The 22,676-nt window shown below is 41.0% G+C and overlaps 1 protein-coding gene across 1 annotated transcript in view; it reads right to left on the reverse strand.

Annotated features, from left to right (window-relative positions):
* Positions 1-22,676, reverse strand: part of LOC125486548 (protein FAM171A2-like) — a 158,889-nt gene that overhangs the window by 55,734 nt on the left and 80,479 nt on the right. The window contains exon 2 of the mRNA XM_048614396.1: positions 4,128-4,355. Within this exon, the coding sequence (XP_048470353.1) occupies positions 4,128-4,355 (228 nt within the window). The remainder of the gene's footprint in view (positions 1-4,127; positions 4,356-22,676) is intronic.

The following is a 22,676-nucleotide window of genomic DNA, read 5'->3' on the forward strand; positions in this document are numbered from 1 at the left end:
ATTAAGACTCAAACAAAAAATTACGGCTCTTCTCCCTCACTGAATCTGAAAACAAACATCTTTGATTTATTTTCTTTTCTAAGTTATTCATTATGAAATGGTATCAGTCATCAATGCCTGCTAGCAAGCGCAGAGGGCCTGGGGTGGGGGGTTCAACAATAGCACCTCAGGCCCTGTTAAGAGCAGCTCCATGCAGCAGAGTGGGAACATGGTATTGCTACTGCATCTTTTCGCGTGGAACCAGAGGTCAGCATTTGTAGAGCTCAAGCCCATAGATTTACAATATACAAGGTGAGAAATGAGCAGAGGCAAAAATGCAGGTTTCACTTGTGCAAACGCTGTGCATTGGGCAACTGGACAGCAACATTTACACGCAAGATTCAACAAGAACTAGCCAATGACAGCTGCTTAAACTTCGATGATGCAGAAGTGAGTGAAACCCTGAGGTAAAATTCTGGAGAAGGGTCACTCAACGTTAACTCTAATTTCTCTCCACAGATGCTGCCAGGCCTGCTGACCTTTTCCAGCAATGTCTGTTTTTGTTTGTGAGGTGAAATTAAACTTGGGCAGCGTTGTAAAGCAGATGATAGCCTAACTGCTGGCCATTATACTTCAACTTAAACAGAACTAATTATCAGGTGTGTGGTCCCATCTTGTCTGTTTTAGAGTTCCCACCCAAGATATACACTATCAAACCCTCTGTGTCTTTAGTAATGTCTCCTTTCTGTTAGCTATTCTTCCAGATAAACAATACATTATTTGGTACATTCAAAGTATAAATAATATCCCAGAGGTAACAGACTCTGAATGTGAAATGGAGTTAGGAACTTAAAAAGAATCAGAATTAAAATCCCCTTATGTTGATGGATTTCATCCTAGGTTGTTAAAAGAAGGAGCAGTTGAGATAGTAAATGGGTTTAATTTTCCTAAATTTCCGAGATTCTGGAGAAGTCCCACTAGATTGGAAAATAGCAAATGTGACTCCTGTATTGAAGAAAGGAGAGATACAAAAAGCAGGAAACTACTGGACTGATGGCCAAACATCATAGCAAAATGCTGGTATCAACTATTAATACATTTATGGCAGGGTACTTTGAAAATTTTAATGCAATCAGGCAGCTTCAATATGGCTTTGAGAAAGGGAAATCATGCTGAACTTATTTATTAGAGTTATAGAATCAGAGTCAAACAGCACAAAAACAGACCAGTCCATGTCAAACGTAATCCCAAACTAAACTAGTCTGACCTGCCTGCGCTTGGCCAAGATCCCTCCAAACCTTTCCAATTCATATGCTTATCTAAGTGTCTTTTAAATGTTGTAATCATACTTGCATCCACCACTTCCTCTGGAAGTTCATTCCACACACGAACCACTGTCTGTGTAAAACTATTGCCCCTCATGTCTTTTTAAAATCTTTTTCCTCTCACCTCAAAAATATGCCCCCTTGTCTTGAAATACCCCACCCTAGGGAAAAGACACCTGCCATTTCACTTTATCTATACCCCTTATTGATTTTAAAAACCTCTATAAAGTCTCCGCTCAACCTATGCTCCAGTGAAATAAGTCCAACATCTCCTTGTAACTCAAACCCTTCATTCCCAGCAACATCGTGGTAAATTTCTTCTGAACCCTCTCCAGCTTAATAATATCCTTCCTATAGCAGAGCGACCAGAACTGGACACAGTACTCCAGAAGAGGCCTCACCAATGTCCTGTACAACCTCACTATAATGTCTGTATAACTCAACTCCTATACTCAAAAGTCTGAGTAACGAAGGCAAGCATGCTAAGCACCTTCTTAATCACCCTGTGATGCAAACTTCAAAGAATTATGTACCTGAACCCCTAGGTCCATGTTCTACAACACTATTGAAGACCTTAGTTTTAATTGTATATTGTTTGTTTGACCAAAATGCAATACGTTACGTTTATCCAAATCAAACTCGATCTACCACTCTTCAGCCCATTGACCCAACTGATCAAGATCTCTTTGTAATCTTATATAACCTTCTTCACTGTCCACCATACCACTAATTTTAGAGTCATCTGCAAGCATTTTTTTTCATTCACGGGATGAGGACATCGCTGGCCAGGCAGCATTTATTGTCCATCCCTAATTGCCCAAAGGGCAGTTAAGAGTCACCCACATTGCTGTGGGTCTGGAGTCACATGTAGGCCAGACCAGGTAAGGATGGCAGTTTCCTTCCCTAAAGGACATTAGTGAATCAGATGGGGTTTTTCCAACAACCGACAATGGATTCACGGTCATCATTAGAGTCTTAATTCCAGATATTTACTAAATTCAAATTCCGCCAGCTTCCATGGCAGGATTCGAACCCAGGTCCCCAGAACATTACATGGGTGTCTGGATTAACAGTCCAGCGATAATACCACCAGGCCATTGCCTCCCTTTTGATTAACAATGCCTTTGAGAAAGTAGCAACCAACATAGATATAGGGGAACCAGTGGATGTAGTGCACTTACATTTCCAGAAGGGATCTGTCAAGTTGTAAACCAAAAGCACTCAGTGTAGCAAGTAACATATGAGCAGGGACAAAGGACTGATTGGCTACTAGGAAGCATAGGGTGTGCTTAGATGAGTCATCTTTGAGTTAGGATTTGATGAATAGTGTGCCACAGGGATCAGTTCTAGGGTCTCAACTAACTCTAATTTAGATCAGTGGCTTGAATAGAAGGACTGAATGTATGGTTGCTATAATTGGGGAAGCTACGAAAACTGCTAAGAAAGTAAGTTGTCAAGATGACATAAGGAGTCTGCAAAGGGATAGACACAAGTTAAACAAGTGGGCAAAAAAACAACCTGGCACATGGTCTGTAATGTGAACTTGACAGGAGGAATAGGAAAGCACCACATGACTGAAATCGAGATTGCAGGACTCTGAGATACAGAGGGGTCTGGGTGTACTGCTACATGAATCACAAAAAGTCAGTTTGCACATACAGCAAGTGATTGGGAACGTGAAGTTGAGATCAGCCATAATCTGGTATACCCTTGCTTCTGTTCATACGTAACTAATACAGGAAGCACATACTTCCCAAAATTAACAAAGCAAATTATACGTACACTGGTTTTGCATAATAAAATTATCCTCATTTCTCTTAGAACTGTTTTCTATAAAGTATAGTCAGATCAAGTAGAGTGCAGTTTAACTATAGAGAAGAACTGCCTTTAAAACTGCCTCAAATTGTATTCTTAGGCCAGGGTAGATTAGAGAGCAAGGATAATTTTGCCTCTAATCAGTCTTAGTAGTACGTTTTTACTGAGGCAGTATTCTCCTGGTAAACTAATGTCAATGTCACTTTATAAATGTTTTAAAACGGAGATAAGCAACGATAAAATAGCACCATGAGGTTAGCAAAAATGTATATAAAGTTAAAAAAAACTGGGCAAATAAATCATTAGTTATAAGCAAATTGTCCGTGGCATTGTGTATTTGTCAGCGTTGAATGTATTCTTTTTATGTTCAAGATGGCAATGGAGCTGTGAAATTTCAGAAGGTCACTCAAAGACCCACATCTGGAGCCCACTAGTACCGTCTGATTGATGGATAACATACCAAATCTGAATAGGGGATCTTGACACAAGCAATTTACAGAATTGTGACAGAAGAGAGAGAGAGAGAGAGAGAGGCTGTCTCTCAGGAAGTGCACGTTCCCTGCAGGCTTTTATTTTCTTTAACTATTTAAAGGCACGCTGTGAAAATACATGGCCATCTGCCACACACAGGAAATGATACAAACACTGCTGGTGGCCACTAGGGTAAGATTCATCATAGGGTATCTTGTGTACTTTTTCCACAGAATGATTTAACCTCTTCCTGAAGCAGGATAATCTAACAATGCTCCTGCAACTCTGCTGGAGAAGACCATTCCCTACCAACAGTTCCACTGCCAAAGCTTGTAATTCCAGTAGGCTACGTCAAATAGAAAAGCATTTTATTGGTGTATTCCACCAATGCACATGCTCCTGACAGGGAGAGTGAGCAGATCAGCAGCTCAAATTGTATATTTGCATGCTTTTATATTTCTATACTTTGCCAGCAAGGCATGTGCATTGCAAGAAAAAAAGGCACTCTTTTTTATTATGACTTTTGCAGACACTTACGTGGTGTTTTGTTGGCATGCCATGGAGCAGAATTTGTCACAAAGCCAGGCTTTGCTGCAGTGACGATTAGCCAGGTTCCCAGACGGTATTGTAATGTGATCAGAGCCACTCCATCTTTATCAGTGGTTCCTGTGGCTAACCAGGACTGATTTGTGTAAATGTCAACTGCAGCGTCCGTCAGGGGTGAGAGGTCACCGTTATCAAAGACTTGAACTTTTACAGACACCTCTGAAAAAGAGGGAAAAAAGGGCAGTGTGTTAGTATACTATGAATGTAAGAGAATACATTCCATTTAGCATAAATGGACATAAAACAGCTACAACCTGAATGTTCACATCAAAATACACAGGAGCACTCTCACACTGTTGCCATGATAGTCTTGCACCAACGATGGACAGCAGAAAAGCTTAGGTAATGAAGCTCATGGAATAACTGAAATTAACACTGAACATCAGATTTAAAGCAGCGCTCCAGATGTCTCATGTAATCAGGGGTCCCTTACAGTGAGGCACCGAGGATTTCAGGAATAATTTTCACTAACTACCATCCCATAGCTTGCCCCCACAATGATGCATAGCCTTGCAGACGGAAGGAAGCAGCGGTGGAGAATTCGGTCTTGAATCAGAAAGCCATGTGCGCCAAACACCAATTCAACGTGTCCATGTGTATCGTCAATGCATCCTATTCACTGACACTCTCAAACTACTGCCAACTGCTCTGTCATGCTCTGTTCCTCAAGTACTATCTACCCACCACTCCCCAACCTCACTCTATAGGGTGCCTTTTAATTTACTCAATGACAAGCAAGTACTCAGCCCAATGCTCAAGTCAATTGGGTGGCACATGAAGACTGGTTTGACATATTGCTATGCCTTGCCTTCGAGCTCGGTTACGTTTATGTGCACCTCATTAAATATTCACGCTCACTAATTCCGTTGGGAAAGGAGTGAGTGTAATGGATTACTGCAGAGTTTCACTGCCAGCCTCCAGTGCAGACTTGATGGGCTGAATAGCCTCTTTCTGCACTGTAGGCATTCTATGATTCTATGACAGCCATCTAACTTTCTCGAGGCCTTGGCCATTTTATGGTGGGCATTGCAAGGCAGCGAACCGGGAATCCCTCCAAAGTTCTATTCTTCAGAAGTTTTGTCCAGTTCACAGCTGGCCTAGCCTCTCATCAGCTGCTTCAAATGCTTCCAAATTGCACTTTGCAGCTGACTCTCGCAAGCCTGCTTTCTGCCACGTACTGAAGGGCCTAGTATTATATTGCACTTTTCCAAAGAGAAGTTCCAAGAAATGTTAAATGTACGATGTCCAGGAAGCTTTCAAATCACTTTCAAAAACCTGAAGGAACATTCAGTTACTCCCTTGATTAAACACAAGGAGTAAAATCCAGGCACAGTTTCCCTGAAGTTGTCTCCTTCATGATTCATATTGCACAGGAGGAGGCCATTTGGTCCAACACGCCTGTGCTAGCTCTTTGAAAGGGCAATCCAGTAAGTCCCACTCCCCTACTCTTCCTGAATTACAGCCCTTCTATGCTATGTTTGCTGATATTCCAGAAAAAATATGATTTATTCTCGTGTCTTTTTGATGCATCTCATTCTGCAGTACTTTGAGTACGCAGACTATCACCGAGGGAAATCTACCAGGAAGAGTTACAGTCCCAGTGATCAGGGAGGAAAATTCATATAAAAAGGGAGACATTCAGTAACCCAGTGCTCTTGTCATTTAATCTTCACTTGTTAAATAAAACTCCTCTGCATGATCCCAGCTCAGTAACTCCAGTAAAACAACTCCCCGATGAGGTAATCAGCAACTCATCATCTCAACCAAAAATATACAAAAACCAGAGGGCAGCTCCATAAATAAAAAGGATTGTTAGTTCAGCTGAAGGAAAGAAAAGACAGAAATTCATGAAGAACTACATAACATCTGCCATCACCACCTATAAACTCTTCACAGGCCAGGAGCTCCTTTGAGCAGCAGTGGCTGTTTTATGAAGACAAACAAGGTTGACTGCTCAACGGCTATGTAAAAGGTGCTTTGGAAGTGTAAAATATACCTTGACGCTTCACTGAAGAGTTAACAAGCAAAAACAGACAATACAATGAAGTAGAATAGCTCATTTTCAACATGATCATTGAAGGTTATATTTCACTCATCTCACTGGATCCCCGAGTACAAATAAGTCAAAATCAAACGTTAGCCAAGCAACTTTACATGGGTGTCCCTTAAATCCTTTAAAGTAACAAATTGGGAAGGAGAAATGATGCTGAAATCCCTCATAATTCACTACTATAGTCATCTCTTTAAAGTTGGTATTGATGGAAGTCTTTAATTTCTCTCCTACAATCAGCTGCCAGTATCAGAAAAAACAAGCTATGAATTTAGACAGTCTCAAAGCTGCTTATATTTGGACAGGCAACGTTGTGAAGTTAGTTAGTAGTGAGGTTATGCCAGGAGACAGTTTTCAAAAGCCAAGTAAATGGATTCATAACAAATATCAAACTTGAACGTGTAAGGCATCTTTCACTACCTTGGGATGTCTCGACATGTTTTATGGGCATCAAAGGCAACCATTATTAAAATGTGAGAAACAGCCACTAACTTGACACATCAATGGCCTACACATTAGCAGAGAGATAAAAGAACAGGTAATCGGTTTAGTGGCATGGGTTGAGGCAGGGAGTTCCCTCCCTCATTGTTTCCTCCTAAAGGTCCTCGCCCACCAACCCATGGTGTAAAATTTCTGTGCACACCACACCGCAACAAAAATATTTTACAATAAAATAGCTGCATTTACATATGTAATTGTAGAATCCCAATGGTGTGGAAGCAGGCCATTTGGCCTATAAAGTCCACATGAACCTACCAAAGAGCATCCCACCCAGGCTCATGCCTCTACCCTATCCTTGTAACCCTGCATTTCCCACGGTTAATCCACCTACCCTGCACATCTCTGGACACTATAGGCAATTTAGCATGGTCAATACACCTAACCGACGCATCTTTGGACTGTGGGAGGAAACAGGAGCACCTGGAGGAAACCCAAGCAGCCATAGGGAGAACGTGCAAACACCACACAGACAGTCGCCTGAGAGTGGAATCGAACCCAGGCCCCTGCACTGTGAGGCAGCAGTGCTAACCACTAAGCCACCATGCCACCCATAATACTGCAAGAAGGTTGATTAATTAGTCTCCAATGCTATACTGAGGGGATGCCACATTGAGAGAGATTGGGAAGTAGAGGCAAAATGTCTTTTTTATTCACTCAAGGCAAGGCCAACATTTGTGGTCCATCCCAACTTTACTTAAGAAGATGGTGGTGTCACCTTCTTGATTCACTACAGTCCACATGGTAACTGTACCCTCTCAGTACTGCTTGGGAGGAAGTTCCAGGAATTTGACCCAATGACAACGGCTAATTGCCTCTTTATTTCCAAGTCAGAATGGTGTGTGACTTGGAGGGGAATCTATAGCTGTTCCCACACACCTACTCTCCTTGTTCTTTGTGTTATAGAGACAGCTGGTTTGGGAAGTGCTGACAAAAGGTAACAGAGTTGCTGCAGTGCATCTTGCAGATGCCAAGGTGCACTGGGGAGGAGGGAGAGAAATGTTGAAAATTGCCAATGGGGTGCCAGCTGCTTTGTCCTGGCTGGTGTTGAGTTTCTTGATTATTGGAACTGCACTCATCCAGGCAAGTAGTAGGTATTCTATCAGACATAGAGTCACAGACAGAAACAGACCCTTCGATCCAACTTGTCCATGCCGACCAAGTTTCCCAAACTAAACTCGGCCCACTTGCCTGCATTTGGCCCATATCCCTCTAAACCTTTCCTATTCATGTACATGTCCAAATGCCTTTTAAATGTTGTAACTAGACATGTACTGTGTACCTGGTGAATAAGAAGCTTTTGTGTGTCCTGCTAATAGCATGAAGGTGGTCTTAAAATACACACTGGTGGAAGCACTGGTTTTATAGAATTAAGAGATTCGTGTATAAGAATGCTCAAATTGTTAGATTTCATCATATTACCATTAAGACCCTGATTAACATAAATTAGCAGCTAATTTGGGGAAATTACTCTTGAGAACATGAATCAGTGTTGGATTTATCAATCTTTTCATGTGAAAGAATTATGATCGATTGTGAAAGAATGTAGAGTTACATTTTTGAATGAGGAAAACCACCTCGGACAGACAGACAGACACACAGAAACAGACAAAAGAACTGGTTATTTCACGGAGATGTTTTAAAATCACATATCCACTTGAACCTCTTTAATGGCAACCAGGAATTAAGTCCAATCTTGGTTTTTTCCTCTCTGTTGTTAAATCAGACACTAACTAACACTAGATATTACCTAACCGAGACCCAAAACTCCACAATTTCAGCACCCAGCTGTGAGAGTAGGTGTGGTAAACAGGAAGCTCCCTTTTGGTGATTCTATTGTCATTTCGGATTATTTATTATTTGCTGGCTTCTGCTCCTGAACAAATGAATGGAGGTAATCTGCTTTGTTTTTGATGTAGTAGGGAATAGTTCCAACAGTTTCTCCATTGATCTAGTTCTGGCAAATGTTTGCATTCAAACTGTCTTGCCTCAAGCAGCTCTGAAGCACAAGAATATCCTCCAAACATACCTACCCATCTTTCATCACTGTCCTGATGAGCTTTACATTGACACCCAAACCTGACTAAGATCTTCAAAATTCAGACGAGCAACATATAACCTGGAGTGGGAGTTAGACAGGGATGATTGGTCAGTGGATAACAGCTGAAATGTGTAACATTTGATGGATTCCTTGAAGATGGATCCAACTAATAAACTCTGCCTTGAGTGATGACTGCTGGGCAGGACACTTGGTGAACTTCACAGCTCTTCAAATAATGCCATGTTAGTGTTCCGGTAGCGAAATGGACATAGTACTCAATCAGTGATTTCAAGACCTGGACTTTGAATCCAGAGTCTGGAACACACTGCCAAGGGCGGTGATAGAGGCAGGTACAATGGGGCATTTAAGGGGCTTTTAGATATGCACATGAATTTACAAGAAATGGAGGGATATGGACCAAGAGCAGGCAGAAGGGATTCGTTTAATTTGGCATCATATTTGGCACAACATCATGGGCCAAAGGGCCAGTTCCTGTGCTGTACTGTTCCATGTTCTATAATGAGAGTTCATTGTGTGAGGGGAATTTCCCATGGTCTAGTCTGTTTGGTGACACTGCCGATAATATAACTGAGATCAGGAATCAGACTTTGAAACCTTCCAGCTACTTTTAGGAACATCAACTGTTTTCCATGCTCAAATGTTTGCTATCTTTCCTACGCTTCAAAAGCATTTAATGGGCTTTATTTCACCTTGGGAGCTCCCGAGGTATGATATAAGTTGTATTTTTTTTAACGTGAACAACCTGAATTTCCTGGATTGCCCACTTGACCTACTGTCAGCTGAAGCATCGAGGGGAAACGTTATCCAGTTACATGGATGCTCAAATTTTAATTCACACGATTTGTGCCCACCCTGAACCCCACCCCCTCCTCAAACGTATCCCCTTGATTTCTACAGCAAGTCATTCTAGTTCCACTGACAGACTTCCCCACCACTTAAATGAACATCTAACATGGTTGAGTGCATGCAGACCGCAGTCAGGCTAATCAAAGGTGATGTCATAGCAAAGTTTAATATTGTTCCGAATTTTCGGTTCATTATTCATCCCGATATGACTGTTGATTAGATGTGAGCCAGACACTTAGTTCAAATTCAGTCTCCAAAGTGGCACAATAATTGAAATCAGAGCATGACAGCAAGTCGCCAACAGCTTCACTCTTCACTGTTTACATCCACACCCGGTAGGGGGTCACCATTTAGTAACTAGAAAGATCAGGCTCTTGTCAGCAAGGACTCAGGTCCTCTTTACATGTGAGGCGTTTGTTTCTTAAATCAACCCAAGAAGTTAAAGTCAATTGTTTCAATCAAATTTGGAAAGAGCTTTGCAAAAAAAAACTGCCCAACAAATTTGTTCGATTCAATTTAGAGCTACAATTAACAATGGAAGTACGAATAAGCACAAAAACAACATCTGGAAGAGAAACAACAGCCTCTTTTTAATGCTGACAGATTTTTAATGCTGACTGGTCATGCTTTGCATCTCAAGAATTTTCTGGATTTTTAAATATTTCTTTACTCTTCCCTAAAGGTTTATGGGCTGACTATAGGACCATCAACTGTTTGGTCCAAAGTGGCTGGAAGGTATTCAAAGTCTGATTCCTGATCTCAGTTATACTGTCAGCAGTGCCACCAAACAAACTAGACCATAAGGAAATCAGAAGGTACAAAGAATAAAGGGTATTTGACCTTCCTTTGGATAAGGTAATATTGGCAAAAGGCAATGGAACAATTTACATGTTTTGAGTCTAATATGATTTTTCTTCAGAATTGAACACATTGAAAACTTTTTTCTCTCTCCACAGATACTACCACACCTATAGTGTTTCTCCAGCATGTTTTTTTTTTATTTCCAGCATTCACCAGTATTTTGTTTTTATTTGATCGATTTTAAGCTTAAATTTGACCAAAAGGAATGTTGGTATTTTTTTTGAAGTCTGCTTTCCCTCATGACTGCAATCTTGCATCGTGTCAGAAAGCTGTGGATTGAAGTGCAGTTTGGGATCCAAATGCATAATCCAAACTGACACTTTGGTACAGTACTGAGGATTGATTAGTTGGCGATCCTCATAGAGTCATACAGCACAGAAACATATCCTTCGGTCCAATGAGTCCATGCCAAACATAATTCCAAAATAAACTAATCCCATCTGCCTGCACCTGGCCCATACCCCTCCAAACCTTTCCTATTCATGTACTTATTTAAGTGTCTTTCAAACATTGTAATTGTACCCACATTCACCTCTTCCTCAGGAACTTCATTCCACACACGAACCACCCTCCATGTAAAAAATTTGTCCCTCATGTCTTTTTTAAAATCTCTCTCCTCTCACCTTAAAAATATACTCCCTAGTCTTGAAATCGTCCATCCTGGGGAAAAGACACCTGCCATTAACCCTATCTATACTTCTCATGATTTTATAAACTTCTCTAAGGTCACCTCTCAACCTCCAAGCTCCAGTCAAAAAAGTCTCAGTCTATCTAGCCTTTCTTTATAACTCAAATCTTCCATACTCGGCAACTTCCTGGTAAATCTCCAGGGCGACCAGAACTGGACACAGTATTCCAGAATAGGTTTCGCCAAACCTCAAAATGATTTCCCAACTCCTAAACTCAAAGGTCTGAGCAATGAAGGCAAGCATGCTAAATGCCTTTTTAACCACCCTGTTTATATGTGATGCAAACTTCAAAGAATTATGCACCTGCTCAACTTCAAGATGAGACATCAAACCAAGGTTCTATTGGCCCCCCTCAGGCGGCTGTAAAAGATCCAGTGGCAGACATTTTGAAAAGCAGCAGGGGAGTTCTGCCAGTTGGCTCTGGCCAACATTTAGTCATTAACAATGTCACTAAAACTTGCCTCATTTATAGATATTGTCTTTTCAGACATGCTATGTAACACCTCTGAAGCAAGTGGGACTAGATCCTGGGCCTCCTGGCTCAGAAGTAGGGACACACCACAGCACACAAGCTCACTTACACTTTTTGTTAGTCAGACATATAAAAAGGGGATAGAACCAGGTCAGGTGGGTGGAATTAAAATTCAAAAATCGGCCACTGAATGGCCCAGCATTCTCCAAAGGGCAGAACGGCCTGCTCCTGTTTCTCAACATTGTTTGGGGAGCCAGCAAATTAGCCTCCACATTTCCTCCATTACAACATGGAGTACATTCCACAATTATCAAATTTATGGAAAGCACCAAATAGATGCACAATCTCTCTCTCAATGAACTCAACACTAATTATCTCAGACACCTCATCACAAGGACTTTAATTCCAATTGGCAGTTAATTACATTAAACCTATAACAAGTGCCTGTGGAAATGAGTCAATCTGAGGTTTGCAGACAGGTTATGAAAGCACCATGAAAATGCAATTTGATCCCATGGGATATAAACAGAAACACAGAAGTAATTAAAGTAGCAGGATGACCATATATGGGTGTTGTTAAATAAGTGAGCTTCTTGGGAGTGGTGGGGGGGAAAGAATCCTTGTACAATTCATTCAGAAAAATAAGTGCTCTTATCACCATAAAAACAAAAACATAAGATATACACAAAGGGGAGAAAAGGAAACCCCAAAAGGTTAATGAAAGCCACATGTTCCCACCACAGAACTTGCTAAAACCACTTCCTGATGCTGAACATTAAACACCAAATTTGGCACTTTGTAAATTAACTCAAAATGGTCCTTACAGCAACGGTGCATTTATTTTGAAAAGGAAGCAAAACGAATCTGAAGCACATATGTGCAGAAGTAAACAGACAGAACTGGAAATGAGGAAAATACCAGGCTATGGCAAATAATGTGAAATGTTATCATCTATACCAACTTGCACTTATGTAAGACCTTTAATGTAGCGAACAATCTCAAGGTATTTTACAGGACCAAATTTGGACAAAAATCAACGCTGTCTTAAAGGATGGTACAGAATGGTTTTAAGAGGCATCCGTGAGGAGAGAGGGGTAGAGAAACAGAAACATTTTGGAATGGAATTCCAGTGACTGCAGACTAGACAGCTGAAGGTATAGCCATTATTAGTAGAGAGATGAAAATCAGGGAGACCAAGAGTTAGAATTACAAGAATGCAGATTCTCCGAGGGTTGCAGGACTGGATCAGTTTAAAATGATATGGATGGGCAAGATAGGATACAATTAACAAAGGTTGCACTCAAGTTTCCACCTTCAATTAGGTAATGGAATGTTCGAATAGTAATTGTGAAGGATTGCAAAGATATAGGAGTGGAAGGCAGGCGGATAAATTTGAAGGGGATAGAAATAAACCGTTTGTCATGGTGAAGATATGGGATTGGAAGTTCTATGCAGGCTCTAACAGAACATCCAGATTGTAAATAGTCTGACTCAGCCTGAAACAGTGGCTCAAAAGTTGCAAAGATTCCCTGTTCTATTTGAAATCTCAGTTATAGGAAGGGCCGAGACTTGAGAAACAGTCATGCTGATATCTACAGCCAATTCTTGTGGCATGTTTCTATGACGCAAGATATTTGTGCCAGGATCACTAAACCCTAAAATTTACACTCAGACAAGAGCCCTCAAAAATCTATGCTAACTTACAATCAGGTTTGTTTCTAACAATATCATAAAGCCTGGAAATTATAGAGTAGAAGACATGAGGTTAGGAAGATTTAAGAGTTTTCTTGGATTATACAATAAAGTGCCATTTGGCCCATCATGCCTATATTGTCAGGGTTTTGTAGTTAATCCCACTTGCACACTCTTACCACATTGTTTTATTGTGTATCTTACACATTGATGGAACTCACCGAGGATCTTGTACACTGATACTGAAGTGCTCGTACAAGGCAGATAAATTCTGAAGTAATTGATTTTCTTTTCTGCAAAGCGGCAGCAGGGCTCATCAGTAAATTCCTTTCATTGTGCCGAACTAACTGATGTCTTCAGGCTCAATCACTTAAGCAATCTGAATTAGGTGCCTTATAAGCAGCTATTACCACAAGAGGTCTGAAATTATCCACAAGCTCACACAAACATTCTACCCAAGCAGTAATCCCCTGAAAGTTAATCCATTGTACTGGCATAACTAATTCTTACAGCCATTAGAAACGCCTAAACGCCTCAGCAGAAAGCCTAAGATCTTCAAAAATCTGGTAGCGCAGTAGAGCTCCGAATCCAGGTCAATGGCATGCAGTACCAATAGGACATGGGCTCACTAATGAAGCAATAAAAGAGGCTTGCATTCATATTGTGCTTTCCACAACTTCTGGATATCCCAAAATAATTTACAATGCTGGTCACTATTGTTATTACTGTGTAGGGAACCATTGCAGACAATTTGTGAACAGTAAGGTTTCCTAAATAGCAATGAAATGAATACAACAGTACTGCACTGATGTGCCAGCCTAGATATATGTGCTCCAATTAATGGGAGTCTAACACTGAAGTTTCTGATTCAGAAATAAATGTATATTCTGTCCATCATTCTTTCCACTGGACAGTGGACAATTGTGGAAATATTATGGAGACTTTTACCCCATTTCTTCAGAATGATAGCAGTTTACTGTGAATATTTATTGATAGTGACAGCTTTCCATCTTGTATGTCAACGGTTTACATCACAGTCCACTCTTTATTAATCATTACCTGTTGTGGGTGAGGGCCACACTCTAGTATGGCAGTGTACTCAGGGATACAGTGAGCTGAAAAGGTGCATCATTTGCTGGTGTCTGATTTCTCTCCATAGCTCGTTTCTTCCAATGCCCTTCCAGACAGTCATCCTCTAGAGATCATGCCCATCAGTGACTCGCTCCCAGCTGTCACTGTCTACTCATATCTCGATGGCAGGTGTCTTTGGAGTGGAGACAGAGACATCCAGGGGATCATGAACCAGTGGCCAGTTCACTGTACAGATGGTCTATGGGTAAACAGTCATCACCTCTTTAATTAATTTGGCTGAGGCAGCATGGATGTCATTAGATTAGTCATGGGTGCATGCTGGTGGAATCAGCTCATTCCAGAACCTCCAAGTTGGTGATTTTGTCCGGCTAAAAGACACTGAGGATACATCTTAGACAAATGGAAAGGTAGAAACTGTTCTGCCCCTTTCTCTTGCCTAAAAGACTTTCTCCAGGTCTCACCACATTCAAGGAGGATGCTGAGGAAACAGGCTTAGTAGATTCACAGTTTAGTATTTTCAGTCAGTGCCAACATACAGATTGCTGGTGACTGTGAAGTTTAGGCTTGTAAAAATTATCAGTAATCTCCGGCACATTGTCAATGCTGATAGACGGAGGTACGCAACATCCTGCACCATTAATGTTTGTCTTCTTGAGAATGATGGCAAACTAAACTCATTACGGGAAGGAGAGAGTCACTGAAGTTGTTTCTCCGTGTGGAAGACTAGTGCAGCATTGTCAGCATTCAGCCAATATCTAAGGGAGGGCTTCGTTCACCTCTGCCTTGGATCTTAGGCAAAGAAGGCTCAATAACTTTCCATCATTCTGGCATGAAAGTAGACACACTTTGTAGATGACCTGATGGTGTACAACAGCAGTAGAAAGATAATATGAGGGGTCAGTGCCAGAGCACAATTCTGTTGGACTCTGCTACAAATTTCAAAGGATTCCATTTGCTGACCTAATCCATCATGTTGATACGGAAAAAGTCGATCATACTGAGCAGCTTTGGTTCTCCTCCATTAAATAGTCATTCCTGCTCACATTTTGAGATTGAATAAAGCAATATACAGGGGTGTCCTTTGTTCATCGCACTTCTCTTGCAGCTAGCAAACTGAAAAAATCTTGTTGACTGCAGATCTTTGAGATCAGAAACAAAGGAGTTGATGAAATTAAGACATATTTAATCATTGATGTATCTTTGGGCTCCACTCTAGACCTGTCAAGGTTTACAACCTCAACCTTCATGTCTCCAGAGTGATTCACACGGCAACAAAGTCTGTAGCTGGGACTTTGGGTCATGAGTACTGGGATGAATCCACTTGTCAATGGGCCTTCAAACTCCACATCTAGGGGCCAAAGGCTCCTCAGAGTTCCTCAAAAGCTTTGGCCTGGAACCACGAGGAACTTGGTTTCATGTAACCACTAAAAGGCCTACAGCTGAACACATACTCATGGAAAGGCTGTATACCACCAGGGAGAGAATTCCACACCTTGGCTATTTTTTACAACTGCTGCTAGCCAATGGTGTAGGCAGAAAATGAGAAACAAGGACCCACACAAAGCAGAATAATGCTAACTCTATTCACCCACATGTTAAGTGAGTCACATCAACCTATTGGACACACATGTATTCTTACTCCATTCAAATGTCTCATATAGCTTTAGTAATGACATAAATATATTTGTCTCCCTCTCCACGAGTACTCTTACAAACCCTTTAAATGTAAGGATCTGCATTTAAAAATGTAAAAAAGCTGATGATCATTTTTAAATCAAATGGAATTCCAGAACAATAGAAGTTGAGGTTATTTTACAATATATTTAATTCAAAATTAAAATCTAGAAAATCAACCCTCTGAATATATGTGTCCATACAAAACTGAAGTTTCTGAAATGAAATTTTTCACCAAAATGTAGATAGTTGACTTATGCAAGAGTTATATTTGATGGGTTGAAATGTACCCTTGTCCACTGTCTCACTATCTGCTTAGGGTGATGCATCAGCTGATCCCAGAGTTGCCAGATTCAGACTGTTCTTGCCAACCACAAGAAACAGAGACCATCCTGGCAATTCTCAGGATCACATTTCACAACTTAACCTTCCAACTGTGGCTACAGGTATCCCTCTTTGCACATCCTCTCTTAGTCACCTGCCCAAGGTGTGTAGAAGACTTCCCCCAATCTCCAATACACTTCTCCCTGACTTTGAAATCTCTATCTATCGCACAATTATTTGTCTGCTCAGCAATCTTAACAACTTAAAGTGAGCTGTGTACCTGCTGTTGGTTCTTAATGCCATGGAGTCATTTTAAACTGGAGTATTTGGGTAGAGAGAAAATGAAGTGAGCACCAGGGGGATTAAACCGTCTTACACAGGCATGAGGAGCTAACCAGATGCTTTTGAGTCAGAAATGTTGCACCAAGGCATTTTTGACTTCATCACGAATTGGTGCAAGGAGAATAAGGTTGGATTTTTCGACCACGAGTTGGGGACCAATGTGTACGTTAAATCAAACAGATTTTATAGCTTCTACAAAAGAAAAAATATTCGAGCTAACCTCTTCTCATTTTTATATTGCCGTAACCAATATCTTGGAAACCAGATCCCTATCACTCGGTAATCTGAAAAGCAAAATTCAAAGTGTATAACTTTGCTTGAAAACGGAACTCGTTGTTTGTACAGTTTCAAAGGGGACCATTCAAGCAACCCTTTTAATTGTTAATGTCTGAGTTAGGACACTGTCCTGAAGCAAATCTTTTAAAAGGCTCTTTTCCTTTTGTTTTCTCCCGTGCTCTCCTCTCCATCACTTTCTCCCCCTTTCCTTCATTGTTCTTTCTCAAGCTAACACCAGAATCTGAAGATAACCATGGAGAGATATAGTATGAACCCACAGCCTTCCAGTACAATGTGTTGTGAATCAACTTAGTGCAGAAGGTGTCCCCAAGCCAATATGACTTAATAACAGTTAGAATTATCACATTTGAACAAAGATAGAGATGGACTGTTAGAGTAGGACTAACTACTCAAGGGTTGCATTTAGATTAGTAAAGTAGGGTTTTAATTTAATCATCTAAGTATGTTCTGACCTAAAAGCATTCAATTCGATGGAAATGCTATCAGCTTTTCTTTCAGACCACAGACATTCTTCCCAGTTATAGGTCAATCCAGGGCAAATGTAATCCCCCCACCCTTTCCTCCATGACTTAGCCTCCAATTTATTCTTGGAACCATAAATATCCTGTCAAGGGTTAATGAAAATAACATATCTGAATGCTCCAATCTACAAATAAATAATGTCTGAACAGAGTGAATCTCACAGCACTATCCACCTCCATTAACAATGTCTCCTCCTTTTCACTGATTTCTTTCTGCTGTTGAAAACTAATGACAGTCAGTCTCCACCACTTTGTCTCTGTCTGCATCTCTACCCTCAGGTTAACCTCATCCATCACTGCACAGCCAGAGAGAGGGGTTGGGGGGAAACAGTAAGGGTTTATGGATTAAGAAAGAGAATGTTAAAGAGAGAGAATACTAGAGTGTGAGCAAGAGAATCTGTTGAAATGTTAGTTAGAAAGTATGTTAAAGGAGTGTTCGAGAGTATGAGAGAGTATAGGAGTGTATAAGAGAGTGTGTTAGAGAAAGAGTTGATTTACAAATGCCTGCGTGTTAAAGGGACAGTACGTTCACAGACAGAGAGAGAATGAGGGAGTGTGTGGAGACATAGCATGTACAGTGTCTGTAGAATGTTAAAAAGATAAAGAAATGGAAAATGACAGAGAAAATAAAGAGCTAGGAGCTTCATCTTCGTTATTCAATTTCGGCCAGGTTTCCATAAAGACAAATTGAAGAGAATTGATTCTGAGCCATTTTCAATTTCTGCCAGGTCATTGTCTAATCAGTTCACACAACTGAAGATTCTGCATTGTAGGTGAGGAGGAAAGATAAACATACTGTACCCAATCAGATTTATTGAAATATAAACATGGCGGAATACACCTCCCACCTGTACTCACCCCATTTCCGTAGGTAAAATGAGACCACAAAGATATTCAAATGTGAAATAATGATAGTCTGTCTCTGCGTTTTTCAGGTATGCCTTTTGTGTTTTGATTAAGATTGTTTTGCTTTCACTGTCCAATCATTTTGAAATGAAGAAATTTGCTGTGCCTTACAAATATGCAAAATTAAATACTGTTACAATATAATCATTTCACACTGCAGCTCCCGAAGGAAAACTAAAACCAAACATTAGTCCTTAGCCTGCTGAACTCTTCCACAAAAACACTGATTTATCAAATACCCACGATTAGCATTCTCTGAAAACAAGTGATTGCCTTAGCCATTCAATCACAGAAAGACTGCTAAACCTGGTGGAGCGAGTTCGATCTGTTCACCACCAGGATTGCAAACAAGACAAAATTCGAAGATTTCCATTTGGAGACAGTGCGGGGAAGCAGAGAGTGAGTGAAATGAGGTGCTGACCTGAAAGGGAAAATTGGAAAGAAATTCCAAGAAAGAACAAACGCAAAGTGATGGAGGGAATCCAAAAAATGATGAACGCTAAGAAGATATTTCAAAATGCGAACCTAGGATTGTAGAGATGAAAAGAGGCAAGCTTGAGGAAACAGAATTTGCCCTGTCTCTAACCAAACTATTTTCTTTCAGCATTACTTCTGACTTCACAGGAATGCTGCTCACTCTCTTTTTCCAAAACGTAAGAACGCTGTCCTGCATGTTTCACATAATTCCCTTTGTGATTCTTCTCTGGCTGATCTCAACTTGATGGATCTAGTGGAGGGGTGGTTTGTGCTTAGCACTGGAACAAATGGAATTTGATAATTCATAGATTCATAAAGCATAGATATGAACCCTTCAGTCCAACTCGTCCAAGCCAATTAGACACCCCAATCTGACTCCGTCCCATTTGCCAGCATTTGGCCCATATCCCTCTAAACCCTTCCTATTTATGTACCTGTCCAGCTGTCTTTTAAATGTTGTAATTGTACAAGCCTCCACCACTTCCTCTGGCAGCTCATTCCATACATGCATCACCTTCTGCATGAAAAAGTTGCCCCTTAGATCCTTTTTAAATCTTTCCCCTCTCACCTTAACCCTAGGCCCTCTAGTTTTGGACTCCCCCATCTCAGGAAAAGTATTGGCTATTGACCCTTTCTATGCCCCTCATGATTTTATAAACCTCTATAAGGCCACCCCTCAGCCTCAGATTCTCCAGGGAAAATAGCCCCAGCCTATTCAGACTCTCTCTACCGTCCAACCCGGCAACATCCTTGTAAATCTTTTCTGCACCCTCTCAAGTTTAACAACATCCTTTCTGTAGGAGGGCGACCAGAATTGTATGCAGGATATTAAAAGTGGCCTCATTCAGAAAGATGTAATTATTCTCCTGACATAATTAGATTTTCTATTGTATATTGCTGCTGTTCCCTCTCTTCAATTCGTCTGGCTTTACCTTCAACCACATTCCCACGCTGTTCCTAACCCTCGCCACTTCCCTTCACCACTGAAAACCCTCTGTTTCCACTTATAATGCTAACTCCTAATTTCCCCGTTGGTCCAACCTCAAACTGAAGCATCCTGGATCATTCACATCATAGAAGTGCTGCAAACAGATTTATTCCTGATCACATCTCTGGAGGCAGAATTTCTGGTTAGTAGCTTTCATTTTCACTAATTTCACAATTACTCTTCTGTCGAAGATTAATAGCAAAGCTTTCTAGAAGAATCTTCATTAATAAGTGAGTGTTTGTGTATTATCCCTGATATGACCAGATACAAGTGGTTTGAGATTTACTCTTACAGCACTAGATATCTTCTCTTCTCACTATTCTTTACTAATGATCCATTAGTTCCCAGTTTCCTGGAGCAATATGTTTTGGAACCAATGATTGGTAAAGCTATTTTAGATCTAGTATTACGAAATGCAACAGGGTTAAGGAGTAATCTTAAAGTAAATGCTCGGCTGGGAACTAGTGATCATAATACTACAAATACAAACCAGAAACTTAAACTTCAACAAAATCAACAGCTTAAATATGAGGAAAGCCTGGGTTAACAGCTTGCGTTATGTTGATGAGATGTCGAGTAAAATAGGTCTGTATTCTCTGGAAATTAGAAGAAGAAGAGGTGATTTCACTGAAACATACAAGATTTTGGAGGGCACCAAAAGAACTGCGGATGCATGCTAAATTGCCCACAGTATCCAGGGATGTGTAGCCTAGGTGGATTAGCCATGGGAAATGCAGGGTTACAGAGATAGGGTAGCGGGGTGTGTCTGGGTGAGATGCTCTTTGGAGGATTGGTCTGGACTCGATGGGTCTAATAGCCTGCTTCCACACTGCAGGGATTCTTTGGTTTTATACCTGGCAGGCTGCCTTGTTTGGAGGCCTGACTCCAGATAACACCCATCTACGGAACAGAACCATGAACATCCAGAGCACTTTCCTCCAAGTCTGGTTTGTAGAGTTGGGAATGTTCCCAACTCTGGAATGAAAATTCAGACCCGATAGGCTGTTTCATTTTGCTGGGGTAACTAGAACATGGGGCCATAATTTCAGGGTCATTTACAACTGAGATGTGGAGGTATGACTTCACTCAGAGGACGGTGTATCTGTGGAATTCTCTACCCCAGACAGTCATAGATATTCCATCATTGACTATATTTAAGAATGAAATTCTTGGCTATTCAGGGAGTAGAGTTGAAGTCCAAGAACAGCCATGATTTTATTAAATGGTAGAGTATGGTCAACCGGTCACACTGTCCATTTCAGAGGTCCTTTGCCTTTGAAGAGTTCCAGGATATTTTCCTATGATAATTGAGCTGTATACCTTTCGGACATTGTTTCCTCTCTGCTGTTCAGGTTACTCTTGTGGTAACCCTCATGGAGTGTTTCTCTTGGCTCTGTACCTCAGTAATTTTCATAGTCACACCACAGGAACAAACAGGCCTGGGATTTCAGGTCCTCTTCACAGTAGCAGGTTCAGACATGAAGGGGAATGGGGCGCATAACCGGGAGGTGTACTGGGTTTGGGGTTCTGTGCTTGTCACCTTCTCACCTCCACTGAGATTCTATCAGCAGCCAGGAACATGGTGATTGGATAGCCTGCCTGTCCTAGGCCAATGGAGACCCTCAGGTGGTGAAGCCCAACCCCACTCATGGTATTTCTTTCTTTATTCTTTCCTGGAACATGTTCATCGAAGGTGAGCTCAAAATTGCCTATGCCCTAACTGCCCTTGAACTCAGTGACTTTCAAGAAGTACCTGGACAAATACATAAATAGGAAGGGAATAGAGGGATATGGATCCTATTAGTGAAGACAGCTTTAACACAGAAGGGTAAAATGTGTCAGCGCTGGCTTGGAGGGCCGAAGGGCCTGTTTCTGTGCTTGTTCTTTGTTTGACTGACTTTCAAGGCCATTTCTGAGAGCAGTTGAAAGTCAATTCCATTGCTGTTGGTCTGGAGTCACATACAGCCCAGATTAGGTATGGACAGCGGATTTCCTTCCCAAACAAGATGGGTTTTTACAACAATCCATGACCGTTTCATGGTCACCATCACTGACACTCGCTTTAGATATTCAATACTAGCTTTAGATATATCTCGAATTATTAGCTATTGTGCTGGGATTTGAACCCATGCCTCCACAGCATTAGCCTGGACCTCTGAATTACGAGTCCAGTGACATAAACACTAGGGCACCATGTCCCACCATTTCAATAGCTGCTGTTCTAGGGCCTGCTGCAGTCTCAATGATGGCCACAAATCCTGGTGGCGCCAGTGGAACTAGAACATTCCCAGATCCCTAAATGGATGGCAGCTATTGAAGTTGGAACATCCTACCTTAGAGTTCAGGAGGCCATGACTAGAGGCAGTTAACTTATTGACAAAAATAAGGTTGCCTTGAGTGTTGGATACTGTCACTGCGTCCATGTAAAATCTCAAATCAATGGATTATCCTACACTTAGAACCTAGTGGTTCTATCCTACATTTCCACAAGATCCTAGATGTTCATTCATTAAAGAACAAGCAATTCTCTTGATGTTGACTTCAGCTTTAAGAGCTGACCAAAGGAAATGAACAAAAGAGTAGCAGCAATAACATTTTACAGCAGTTCAAGCAGCTTCACGCGCTATTAGAAAATAATAAATAACTTTTACCATCCGCACCAAGAAAAGTTTTAATTACTTTGACATTT

Source organism: Rhincodon typus, chromosome 30, assembly GCF_021869965.1.
Source record: "Rhincodon typus isolate 14 chromosome 30, sRhiTyp1.1, whole genome shotgun sequence".
NCBI classification, from domain to species: domain Eukaryota; kingdom Metazoa; phylum Chordata; class Chondrichthyes; order Orectolobiformes; family Rhincodontidae; genus Rhincodon; species Rhincodon typus.